At 44.0% G+C, this 12,570-nt stretch overlaps 1 protein-coding gene across 3 annotated transcripts in view; it reads left to right on the plus strand.

Moving 5' to 3' along the window:
- The window catches only part of LOC115166264 (nucleolar protein 4-like), a 134,289-nt gene that overhangs the window by 58,263 nt on the left and 63,456 nt on the right, over positions 1-12,570 (plus strand). For 2 of the 3 annotated variants that reach the window (XM_029720101.1, XM_029720102.1), the window contains exon 4: positions 4,729-4,838. In XM_029720101.1, the coding sequence (XP_029575961.1) occupies positions 4,729-4,838 (110 nt within the window). Of the gene's footprint in view, positions 1-4,728; positions 4,839-7,383; positions 7,547-12,570 lie in introns of those variants that run through there. The other variant, XM_029720103.1, reaches the window with a different exon arrangement.

Genomic DNA, 12,570 nt, shown 5'->3' on the forward strand with positions numbered 1-12,570 from the left:
TTTCAGTGACAAGCCAAATTTTTTCAGCCTCCTGAGGTTGAAGAGGCGCTGTTGTGCCTTCTTCACCACACTGTCTGTGTGCATGGACCGTTTCAGTTTGTCGGTGATATGAACACAGAGGAACTTAACTTTCCACCTTCTCCACTACTGTCCCGTTGATGTGGATAGGGGGGGTGCTCCCTTTGCTGTTTCCTGAAGTCCACGATCATCTCTTTTGTTTTGCTGACATTGAGTGAGAGGTTATTTTCCTGACACCACACTCCCAGGGCCCTCATCTCCTCCCTGTAGGCTGTCTTGTCGTTGTTGGTAATCAAGCCTGCCCCTGTTGTATCGTCTGCAAACTTGAGGATTGAGTTGGAGGCCAGGCAGTCGTGTGTGAACAAGGAGTACAGGAGGGGGCTGAGAACGCACCCTTGCGGGGTCCCAGAGTTGAGGATCAGCGGAGTGGAGATGTTGTTTCCTACCTTCACCACCTGGGGGCGGCCCGTCAGGAAGTCCAGGAACCAGTTGCACAGGGCAGGGTCGAGACCCCGGGTCTCAAGCTTAATGATGAGTTTGGAGGGTACTATGGTGGTGAATGCTGAGCTGTAGTCAATAAACAGCATTCATACATAGGTATTCCTCATGTCCAGATGGGATAGGGCAGTGTGCAGTGTGATGGCGATTGGATCGTCTGTGGACCTATTGGGGCGGTAAGCAAATTGAAGTGAGTCTAGGGTGACAGGTAGGGTGGAGGTGATACGATCCTTGACTAGTCTCTCAAAGCACTTCATGATGACAGAAGTGAGTGCTATGGGGCGATAGTTATTTAGTTCATGTACCTTAGCTTTCTTGGGAACAGGAACAATGATGGCCATCTTGAAGCATGTGGGGACAGTAGACTGGGATAGGGATTGATTGAATATGTCCGTAAACACACCAGCCAGCTGCAGCCAGCTGGTCTGCGCATGCTCTGAGGACGCAGCTAGGGATGCCGTCTGGGCCGTCAGCCTTGCGAGGGTTTTACTCACGTCGGCCACGGCGAAGGCGAGCCCACAGTCTTTGGTAGTGGGCCGCGTCGGTGGCACTGTATTGCCCTCAAAGCACGCAAAGAAGTTGTTTAATTTGTCTGGAAGCAAGACGTCAATGTCCGCGACGGGGCTGGTATTCTTTTTGTAATCCATGATTGTCTGTAGACCCTGCCACATATGTCTCGTGTTTGAGCCATTGAATTGCGACTCCACTTTGTCTCTATGCTGACACTTTGCTAGTTTGATTGCCTTACGGAGGGAATAACTACACTGTTTGTGTACAGTTATGTTTCCAGTCACCTTCTCATGATTGAATGCAGTGGTACGTGCTTTCAACTTTGTGCGAATGCTGCCATCAATCCACAGTTTCTGGTTAGGGAAGGTTTTAATAGTCATAGTGGGTACAACATCTCCTATACACTTCCTGATAAACTCGCTCACTGAGTCAGCGTATACGTCAATGTTATTGTCTGAAGCTACCCGGAACATATCCCAGTCCACGTCATTGAAGCAATCTTGAAACGTGGAATCCGATTGGTCAGACCAGTGTTGGATAGACCTGAGCACGGCGCTTCCTGTTTTAGTTTCTGCCTATAGGAGGGGAGCAACAAGATGGATTCATGGTCAGATTTGCTGAAAGGAGGGCGGGGGAGGGCCTTGTATGCATCGTGGAAGTTAGAGTAGCAGTGGTCGAGCATGTTACTCGCTCGTGTACAAACAATCGATATCAAATCAAATGTATTTATATAGCCCTTCTTACATCAGCTGATATATCAAAGTGCTGTACAGAAACCCAGCCTAAAACTCCAAACAGCAAGCAATACAGGTGTAGAAGCACACGGTGGCTAGGAAAAACTCCCTAGAAAGGCCAAAACCTAGGAAGAAACCTAGAGAGGAACCAGGCTATGAGGGGTGGGCAGTCCTCTTCTGGCTGTGCCGGGTGGATATTATAACAGAACTTGGCCAAGATGTTCAAATGTTCATAGATGACCAGCGGGGTCAAATAATAGTAATCACAGTGAACAGGTCAGGGTTCCATAGCCGCAGGCAGAACAGTTGAAACTGGAGCAGCAGCACGGCCAGGTGGACTGGGGACAACAAGGAGTCATCATGCCAGGTAGTCCTGGGGCATGGTCCTAGGGCTCAGGTCCTCCGAGAGAGAGAGAGAAAGAGAGAATTAGAGAGAGCATACTTAAATTCACACAGGACACCGGATAAGACAGGAGAAATACTCCAGATATAACAGACTGACCCTAGCCCCCCGACACATGGATACTGCAGCATAAATACTGGAGGCTGAGACAGAAGGGGTCAGGAGACACTGTGGCCCCATTCGATGATACCCCCGGACAGGGCCAAACAAGCAGGATATAACCCCACCCACTTTGCCAAAGCACAGCCTTCACACCTCTATAGGGATATCAATCACCAACCCCACAAAGATCTCCGCCACGGTATAACCCAAGATGGGGGGGCAACCCAGACAGGAAGACCATGTCAGTGACTCAACCCACTCAAGTGACGCACCCCTCCTAGGGACGGCATGGAAGAGCACCAGTAAGCCACTGCCTCTAACCCTGTAATAGGGTTAGAGGCAGAGAATCCCAGTGGAGAGAGGGGAACCGGCCAGGCAGAGACAGCAAGGGCGGTTCGTTCCTCCAGTGCCTTTCCGTTCACCTTCACACTCCTGGGCCAGACTACACTCAATCATAGGACCTACTGAAGAGATGAGTCTTCAATAAAGACTTAAAGGTTGAGACCGAGTCTGCATCTCTCACATGGGTAGGCAGACCATTCCATAAAAATTGAGCTCTATAGGAGAAAGCCCTGCCTCCAGCTGTTTGCTTAGAAATTCTAGGGACAATTAGGAGGCCTGCGTCTTGTGACCGTAGCGTACGTGTAGGTATGTACGGCAGGACCAAATTGGAAAGATGGGTAGGAGCAAGCCCTTGTAATGCTTTGTAGGTTAGCAGTAAAACACATGTCAGGAGGTATTTGATCCCCTGCTGATTTTGTACGTTTGCCCACTGACAAAGAAAGGATCAGTCTATAATTGTAATGGTAGGTTTATTTGAACAGTGAGAGACAGAATAACAACAAAAATATCCAGAAAAATGCATGTCAGAAATGTTATAAATTGATTTGCATTTTAATGAGGGAAATGTTGTTATTCTGTCTCTCCCTGTTCAAATAAACCTACTATTAAAATTATAGACTGATCATTTCTTTGTAAGTGGGCAAACGTATAAAATCAGCTGGGGATCAAATACTTTTTTCCCCCACTCTAATAACACTTAAGGTTTTCTGGGCTAACAATGTAATAAATAATATATAAAAAAAACAAAATACTGCACAAGTAAGGACTTGAAGCGAAGCTGCCATCTCTATCGGCGCCATCTTACTTACTTATTTAAATCTTACTTGCCATACCACTGCCTGGTATGGCAACTGCTCGGCCTCCAAGCTTCCTGCCATCCAGGATCTCTATACCAGGCGGTGTCGGAGGAAGGCCCTAAAAATTGTCAAAGACTCCAGCCACCCACAGTCATAGACTGTTCTCTCTGCTACCACACGGCAAGCGGTACCGGAGCGCCAAGTCTAGGTCCAAGAGGCTTCTAAACAGCTTCTCCTCCCAAGCCATAAGACTCCTGAACAGCTAATCAAATGGCTACCCAGGCAATTTGCATCCCCCCCACCCTGTTCTACTGCTGCTGCAACTCTGCAGTACACTCAGCTGCGTTGACATTTCACAAAGATAGATTGTTTTTGTGAGAATTCTTCAAAAAATAAAAGGAATTTCACATTATCAAATCGTATACTAAAATATGAAAATTCTACATGTCATGTCTCATAAATCGATATCTATCTTACCTCTATTGTTTTATGTCCTTTGAATTCGAGACGAAAGATGATGATTTCAGCGGGAAAGTGAGCCCGTCAGGTAGTTTATTTCTCGCACAGCATCCAGCCTAACTGACGCGATGCTGTGCAATTTTCCTTATTTCTTACAATTATTTTTCTCTGGCCTCCATTGATTTAGTCACCGTAATGTTGGCCACCCTACAAGGGTAAAAACTCCAATTACTTCAGAAAGGATTATGATAGAGATGAGGTTTGAACCATTGGTTTTCTTAGATGAGTATCTACACAATTAACATATTATTTTCCCCATTGGTCAAAATATGCGTTTTTGATTGGACACCCTACACATACTGTCCTCCGTGTCAGTACTACGACACTGAGGACAGTATGTGTAGGGTGTCCAATCAAAAACCAATGGTTCAAATAAAGAAAATTGCACAGCATCGCGTCAGGCTGGATGCTGTGCGAGAAATAAACTACCTGACGGATTTAGGGAGGATTCTGTTGGGACTACCTTGGCTTCGGAGATCATGTCTGCAATATGGGAGTTAGCCATATTCCCTTATGTGATACTTCAAAAAGAGTATTTGAAAGAGAACTCAAGGTTATTTTTGTAACCCTGGTCCGTAAGAGCCACTCTCAGAGGACGGGAGAGTGGCTTCTCACCTCATTCGCCACTCGACCTGTTCGTCTCCGACAGACATTGTGATTGGTTCTTCGTAGTGATCGTGCGTCCATCGAGTCCCCATATGTGATACGTCTCACTCATATTATCAGAGAACCAGGGTTATGAAAGTAATGTTGAGTTATGGGAGATTGAGAGTCATAATACTTTGTGTGTGTTTAATCTTCACAGAGAATGACGGACCGACATCATTGGTGCCGGATCTCATCGACTACAACATGCCGCTCACCACCACCTATCTGAAGCAGATGAAGCTTCAGTACATGAGTACAAATGAGCAGGTAAGAGCCTGTACATTATGTTGTCCAGAATAAGTGAGGGTTGGATGGAAGTGGCCGTCTTCACAGTCCTTTCTATCAGGCTCTCTGTGTGCCACACACACACTACCCCCCTCCCTCGACAGCCCCCTATCTTCCATCCCCAATGCCAGGTTGGCTATCTGTACAAGAGCATAGACAGAATCATTCAGGACTGCCAATCAGGCACACATAGGAAAGTGTGTATGTGTGTGTGCGTGCGTGCTTGCGAAAATATGTGTCTGCACCGATGAAAGTGTGTGCATGAATGTAAGTGTGTGTGTGTGTGTGTGTGTGTGTGTGTGTGTGTGTGTGTGTGTGTGTGTGTGTGTGTGTGTGTGTGTGTGTGTGTGTGTGTGTGTGTGTGTGTGTGTGTGTGTGTGTGTGTGTGTGTGTGTGTGTGTGTGTGTGTCTGGTATGATAACCAAGGAGGGAATGGGGTTCAGCTCATTCCAATTAACAAAGCCTCTAAGCGTCAGTCTAATTAACTGAGGTGTGAGAAAAGTTTTTCATGAATCTTGTCCTGGAGGCAGAACTAAGCAATTTCCATTTGATGGGCCAGCTGCAAAGTCAAAATTGTCAGTATCGTTAGGGTTAGGCATTAGGGTTAGCAGTGTGGTTAAGGTTAGGGTTCAAGTTAGGGTTAGGCCTGTGCCAACTAGTGACCACTCTATAGAGCTGCCGTGGCTTTTAGCTGGAGATTTTCAGCAGAGACTGAATTGAGGAACAATGACTCACCTTTGAAAAACAGGGTGCACAGGGCAGGTAGAGCTTGGATTGGGTGGTTGAGGGGCGGACGCAGGAGAGAGCAGGAGCGAGAGAGAGATGGAGGGGGGACTACCCCATCAGGACACGCATGCCCAGCCCAACTCAATAATGGAGGAAATTACCAAGCATCCTTCCTGTAGTCTGTAGACACTGGGCGGTGGCTCTGCCCGCACCATGACGGGAGGTGAAGAGAGGAGGGGGAGGTGTGACAATGGCGAGCGAATTAAAGAGGGATGGTTCATTATCCATTATGGGCCCTTTTCCCATTTATTCTGTCTTCTCTTGAGAAAACTCATTTATTTCTTTGGGGTGGAAGGTGGCAGGGGAGACATAGAGGTGGGGGTAGGTAGGCTATAATTACTAGAGAGCTAAAGGAAGACACCACATAAGATACCAGTTAAAGTAAAGACTAGTTTATAGTTTTATCATGCAGACAATTACACTGATGGAAGTGACAAACTATCCGAAATATTAAAGATGATCCACCCCCTAAAAAAATGTTTTATAAAAAAAAGACTAGTTTATAAAATGAGGAGTAACATGATAATGATGATGAGTCCATTTATAAGATCAAACAGGTGTAATTTGCATATTGAAAAAGACAGGCTGTGGTCAATGTAGATCTTCTCTTTCTAACCTATATGAGTTTTATAGAGGGGAGAACGCAGCTTAGAATCTTGGTCAATATAATGATTGGAGATGCACCTTTTTAATATATCCTGTATTTGGCAAGTCAGTTAAGAACAAATTCTTATTTACAATGACAGCCTAGGAACAGTGGGTTAACGACATATTTTTACCTTGTCAGCTCGGGGATTCGATCTGTCAACCTTACGGCTACTGGCCCAACACTCTAACCACTAGGCTACATGCCTACCTGCTGTAAAATAAAGTGGTATCTCTTGCTCCTCGTGGTGAAATTGTGTTTTGTTTAGACATACACTTTCCAGATTTCGCCTGTAGGTGGCAGAAGTTCCCTATAAATCTGTCTCAGAGGGCGTAAATCCAGTTTATTGACACACAAAGCGTCTGTTGACTCCCTGTAAACGGACTCACGTGGATATGGTATAAATATTTTTACAAGTTAGACTTTTTTTTGGACCTTTTTCCTTCATTACTAAAAAATCCTTTAGAATGAAAGATGACTATTGTGTGGTCAAACCTTGAGGCATAGACATTATTTTAATAAATGCCTCCTTTGTGTGTACTGTATGCTACTGTAGGCTATTGATACTTTGTGGATCACTCACTTATTTGTATACAGATTTTGTTATTTTGATATATCAATTACATATTTCTGTGGTATTGTTTAATTCAAAAGCAAGTTAAATCATCAAGCCTATTTATTATAACCCTGTATCAGTATTTAGAGATTGTGAAAAGATTTCCAAAGGTTTAACCAGTTATTCCCTTTATGATAGTTTTTTTATATACTGCCCAAAGGCTGCCGGACTAACAGGCCTACTCTTTGGCTAAGTCAATTATTAATCCACGTTTACATTTGAATTTTCACTTTTCCTGTCAATGAAAAAGGGAGAGTGAAACGATGGCATGAAAAGTCCGGTATGGGCATTTGTAGAGAAAGAAAGCAATGTTCTGGGAATTAACAAAGGGGAGAGGAGAGATGGGGAAAGGCAGAGGGACGGTAGTAAAGCCTTTCTAAAGAAGCCAATGACAATTGAAATGGGTTTAGTGAACCCACTGTATAGCGGTCCATCTTTTGCACGAGGTGTGACGTCGGTTATCGCCGCCACGCCTCCGTCTTTGGGGCTGGTTGCCAGTGCGAGTCTCGGAGGGTCCTGTACTTGCTCCCCATAGCAGGACATTGTCTTTAGAATTAAACGCGAATAAAGAGACCGGCAAGGGGGAGGCAATTATAGAGGGGTTTGACATTCACACTTGGAAATTCACCATCAGAAGTGAAGGTAAGCATTTGTTTCACATGATATGGTTGTGTTGTTATTTTCATCTGCTGAGCTGTGCGCTGTGTAGAAGCTATTTTCGCCAGCTGTGGGAAACAATGTTGTGGCAATTACACCTCCACTTTTCTCTTTATTCTTACGCAAATAGATAATAATTTCAAAACAATTAACAGCTGATAAAAATGCTTTTTACATGTAGTTTTCTATAATAGCCTTAGGCCTTATAGCCTTTCGATAAGCCCTAGGCTATATTATCTATCAATGCATTTGTTACAGCGAATAGTGTACTGTAGAAGTGAGCGATCTATTCGATTCTCTCACAACTTTAACATGTAGGATACTAGCCTACCATTCCAATATAATATAAATATCAAACATGTATTACGCATAGTGTGTATCGTCGCAGGCCATTCTGTATGTCACATTGTTCTCTGTGGGATGCAGAATGACCAAGCACAGTACAATCCCGCACCGGTGTGGTGCGCACGGCGTGTCCATCTGCATTAGTACAATAATCACTTCAGAATAATACTGTACAGCAATTTGCTTTGTATATTATATCTTCCTAGTTACCTGACCGCCGAGAAAATGTGCAAGCCTGGGCAGGATACATTGTAGCTATTAGAATTTCATCCTGAGAGGTTAGAAATAATGTGACATATATATATAGAAGTTCAATGTTACTATGGTAACACTTTCCCTGGACGGTTCCCCCTGATGGCCAGCGAGCCGTTACCCAAAAATATCTAGCTAGCTAATTAAAAAAAAAAGGCTAAACATTCAAACGTTAAGACCTGTCAGCTTTTGTATTTATATCTGGGGTACGTTTGCAAGCTCTGTCAACATTATTATTATTCAAAGTAGCCGAGCCACGGTATTTACGGTAAGTGAATGGAGGTAGGTAGGAGGAGCGTTAGCTTGCCAACATTTGACAGTTAGCCTAACGTTTGCATCTCTGGTAAATTAGCTTGCTGGATAGCTAAATAAATAGCTATCTATCTGGCTGTCTTTTAAGAGGATTCTTTGCGATACTGATAAAACAGCATGTTCCCTCAGTCCTCAGCACTAATATGTTCCCTCAGCCCTCTACTTGTCCACTGAACCAATTTCAATCAAGAATCTTAATCACCTTTATTCGCCAAATAGATTTGCATACAGGAATTGACTTTGTGAAATGGTGCTTCTACAATAAACAGAATATATAGTCAGACAATAAACAGAAAATAATGACAACATATATGGAAGCAGAATGTACACAATCCAAATACAGTAATGTATAGTATGAACGCTATGAACACAAGCTAAAAACTACAGCAATGTGCAGCTCTATTTGGCACAAATGCTTATTATAAGGCAGAAAAGGCTGATTATTTCAGCATTTTCCACATGAATATGTAAGTAATATATGGGACCTACTGAATTATGTTCAATCACTATGACCTTGAACTTTTGTCAATATACCAATGACCTGAATAGCATTTTCTGAGAAAATAAATATTATCTCAGCACCTACTATATATACACACTAACACTCACACAAAACCCACACACCTTCACATGCACTACGTAAGCAAACACATAACACACACATGCATACCGACAACACAAACACATACCAACACAACACAAACACACGCACGCACGCACGCACATACACACACACTTTTACATTAATCATATGCTGCTGCTACTCTGTTCTTTACTCTTATTATTATATATCCTGATGCTTAGTCACTTTACCCTGCTTTCATGTACATATCTACCTCAAATACCTCATACCCCTGCACATTGATCTGGTACTGGTACTTCCTGTATATACAGTGCCTTCGGAAAATATTCAGACCCCTTGACTTTTTCCACATTTTGTTACGTTACATACAGCCTTATTCTAAAATGGATTAAATACAAATAAAAAACTCAGCAATCTACACACAATACCCCATAATGACAAAGCGAAAACAGGTTTTTAGAAATGTTTGCAAATGTATAAACAACTAAAAATCAAAATACCTTAAGTATTCAGACCCTTTGCGATGAGACTTGAAATTGAGCTCAGGTGTATCCTGTTTTCATTGATCATCCTTGATGTTTCTACAACTTGATTGGAGTCCACCTGTGGTAAATTCAATTGATTGGACATGATTTGGAAAGGCATACACCTGTCTATATAAGGTCCCACAGTTGACGGTGCATGTCAGAGCAAAAACCAAGCCATGAGGTCGAAGGAATTGTCCGTAGAGCTCCGAGACAGGATTGTGTCGAGGCACAGATCTGGGGAAGGATACCAAAAACTGTCTGCAGCATTGAAGGTCCCCAAGAACACTGTGGCCTCCATAACCTTCCAGAAGGACAACCATCTCTGCAGTACTCCACCAATCAGGCCTTTATGGTAGAGTGGCCAGACGGAACCCACTCCTCAGTAAAAGGCACATGACAGCCCACTCTGAGTTTGCCAAAAGGCACCCAAACACTTTCAGACCATGAGAAACAAGATTCTCTGGTCTGAGGAAACCTAGATTGAACTCTTTGGCCTGAATGGCCAAGCGTCACGTCTGGAGGAAACCTGGAACAATCCCTACGGTGAAACATGGTGGTTGCAGCATCATGCTACCACCATTATTTATTTCACCTTTATTTAACCAGGTAGACTAGTTGAGAACAAGTTCTCATATGCAACTGCGACCTGGCCAAGATAAAGCATAGCAGTTCGACACATACAACAACACAGAGTTACACATGGAATAAACAAAACACACAGTCAATAATACAGTAGAAAAAAATACAGTAGAAAAAAAGAAAAGAAAAAGTCTATATACAGTGAGTGCAAATGAGGTAAGATAAGGGAGTTAAGGCAATAAATAGGCCATGGTGTCGAAGTAATTACAATATAGCAATTAAACACTGGAATGGTAGATGTGCAGAAGATGAATGTGCAAGTAGAGATACTGGGGCGCAAAGGAGCAAGATAAATAAATAAATAAATAAATACAGTATGGGGATGAGGTAGTTGGATGGGCTGTTTACAGATTGGCTATGTACAGGTGCAGTGATCTGTGAGCTGCTCTGACAGCTGGTGCTTAAAGCTAGTGAGGGAGATATGAGTCTCCGGCTTCAGTGATTTTTGCAGTTCGTTCCAGTCATTGGCAGCAGAGAACTGGAAGGAAAGGTGGCCAAAGGATGAATTGGCTTTGGGGGTGCCCAGTGAAATATACCTGCTGGAGCGCGTGCTACAGGTGGGTGTTGCTATGGTGACCAGTGAGCTGAGATAAGGCGGGGCTTTAGCAGCAGAGACTTGTAGATGACCTGGAGCCAGTGGGTTTGGCGACGAGAGTGAAGCGAGGGCCAGCCAACGAGAGCATACAGGTGGCAGTGGTGGGTAGTTGTCACGTTCTGACCAGTAAAGGGGTTATTTGTTATTGTAGTTTGGTAAGGACGTGGCAGGGGGGTATTTGTTTTATGTGGTTCGGGGTTTGTTAGTATATGTGTTTATGTAGAGGGGTGTTTGGTTAGATTATTCTGGGGTTTTGGGTTATGTTCTATTGCTTCGTATTCTAGGATCTATCTATGTTGTGTATTTCTTTGTGTTGGCCTGGTATGGCTCTCAATCAGGAACAGCTGTACATCGTTGTTGCTGATTGAGAGTCATACTTAGGTAGCCTGTTTTCACCTGTCCCTTTGTGGGAAGTTGTTGTTGCATAGCTGTGTGTTTAGCCTGCAATCCTGTTCGTTTGATCGTTTTCTTGTTTTGTTTGTTCAGTGTTAAATAAAGTCACTATGAGCACTCAACCCGCTGCGCCTTGGTCCACTACGTACGACGACCGTTACAGTGGTATATGGGGCTTTGGAGGCTATTTTATAAATGACATCGCCGAAGTCGAGGATCGGTAGGATGGTCAGTTTTACGAGGGTATGTTTGGCAGCATGAGTGAAGGATGCTTTGTTCCGAAATAGGAAGCCGATTCTAGATTTAATTTTGGATTGGAGATGCTTAATGTGAGTCTGGAAGGAGAGTTTACAGTCTAACCAGACACCCAGGTATTTGTAGTTGTTAACGTATTCTAAGTCAGAGCCGTCCAGAGTAGTGATGCTGGACGGGCGGGCAGGTGCGGGTAGTGATCGGTTGAAGAGCATGCATTTAAGAGCAGTTGGAGACCACGGAAGGAGAGTTGAATGGCATTGAAGCTCGTCTGGAGGTTAGTTAACACAGTGTCCAACGAAGGGCCAGAAGTATACAGAATGGTGTCGTCTGCGTAGAGGTGGATCAGAGAATCACCAGCAGCAAGTGTGACATCATTGATGTATACAGAGTAGAGAGTCGGCCTGAGAATTGAACCCTGTGACACCCCATAGAGACTGCCAGAGGTCCGGACAACAGGCCCTCCGATTTGACACACTGAACTCTATCTGATAAGTAGTTGGTGAACCAGGCGAGGCAGTCATTTGAGAAACCAAGGCTGTTGAGTCTGCCAATAGGAATGTGGTGATTGACAGAGTCGAAAGCCTTGGCCAGGTTGATGAATACGGCTGCACAGTAATGTCTCTTATCGATGGCGGTTATGTTATCATTTAGGACCTTGAGCGTGGCTGAGGTGCACCCATGACCAGCTCGGAAACCAGATTGCATAGTGGAGAAAGTACGGTGGGATTCGAAATGGTCAGTAATCTGTTTGTTAACTTGGCTTTCGAAGACCTTAGAAAGGCAGGGTAGGATAGATATAGGTCTGTAGCAGTTTGGGTCTAGAGTGTCTCCCCCTTTGAAGACGGGGATGCTCGCTGCAGCTTTCCAATCTTTGGGAATCTCAGACGATACGAAATAGAGGTCGACCGATTAATCGGAATGGCCGATTAATTAGGGCCGATTTCAAGTTTTCATAACAATCGGTAATCTGCATTTTTGGACACCGATCATGGCCGATTATATTGCACTCCACGAGGAGACTGCGTGGCAGGCCGACTACTTGTTATTCGAGTGCAGCGAGGAGCCAAGGTAAGGTGCTAGCTAGCATTAAACGTATCTTATAAAAAAC

The sequence above is a fragment of the Salmo trutta genome, chromosome 28, assembly GCF_901001165.1.
Source record: "Salmo trutta chromosome 28, fSalTru1.1, whole genome shotgun sequence".
NCBI lineage: Eukaryota > Metazoa > Chordata > Actinopteri > Salmoniformes > Salmonidae > Salmo > Salmo trutta.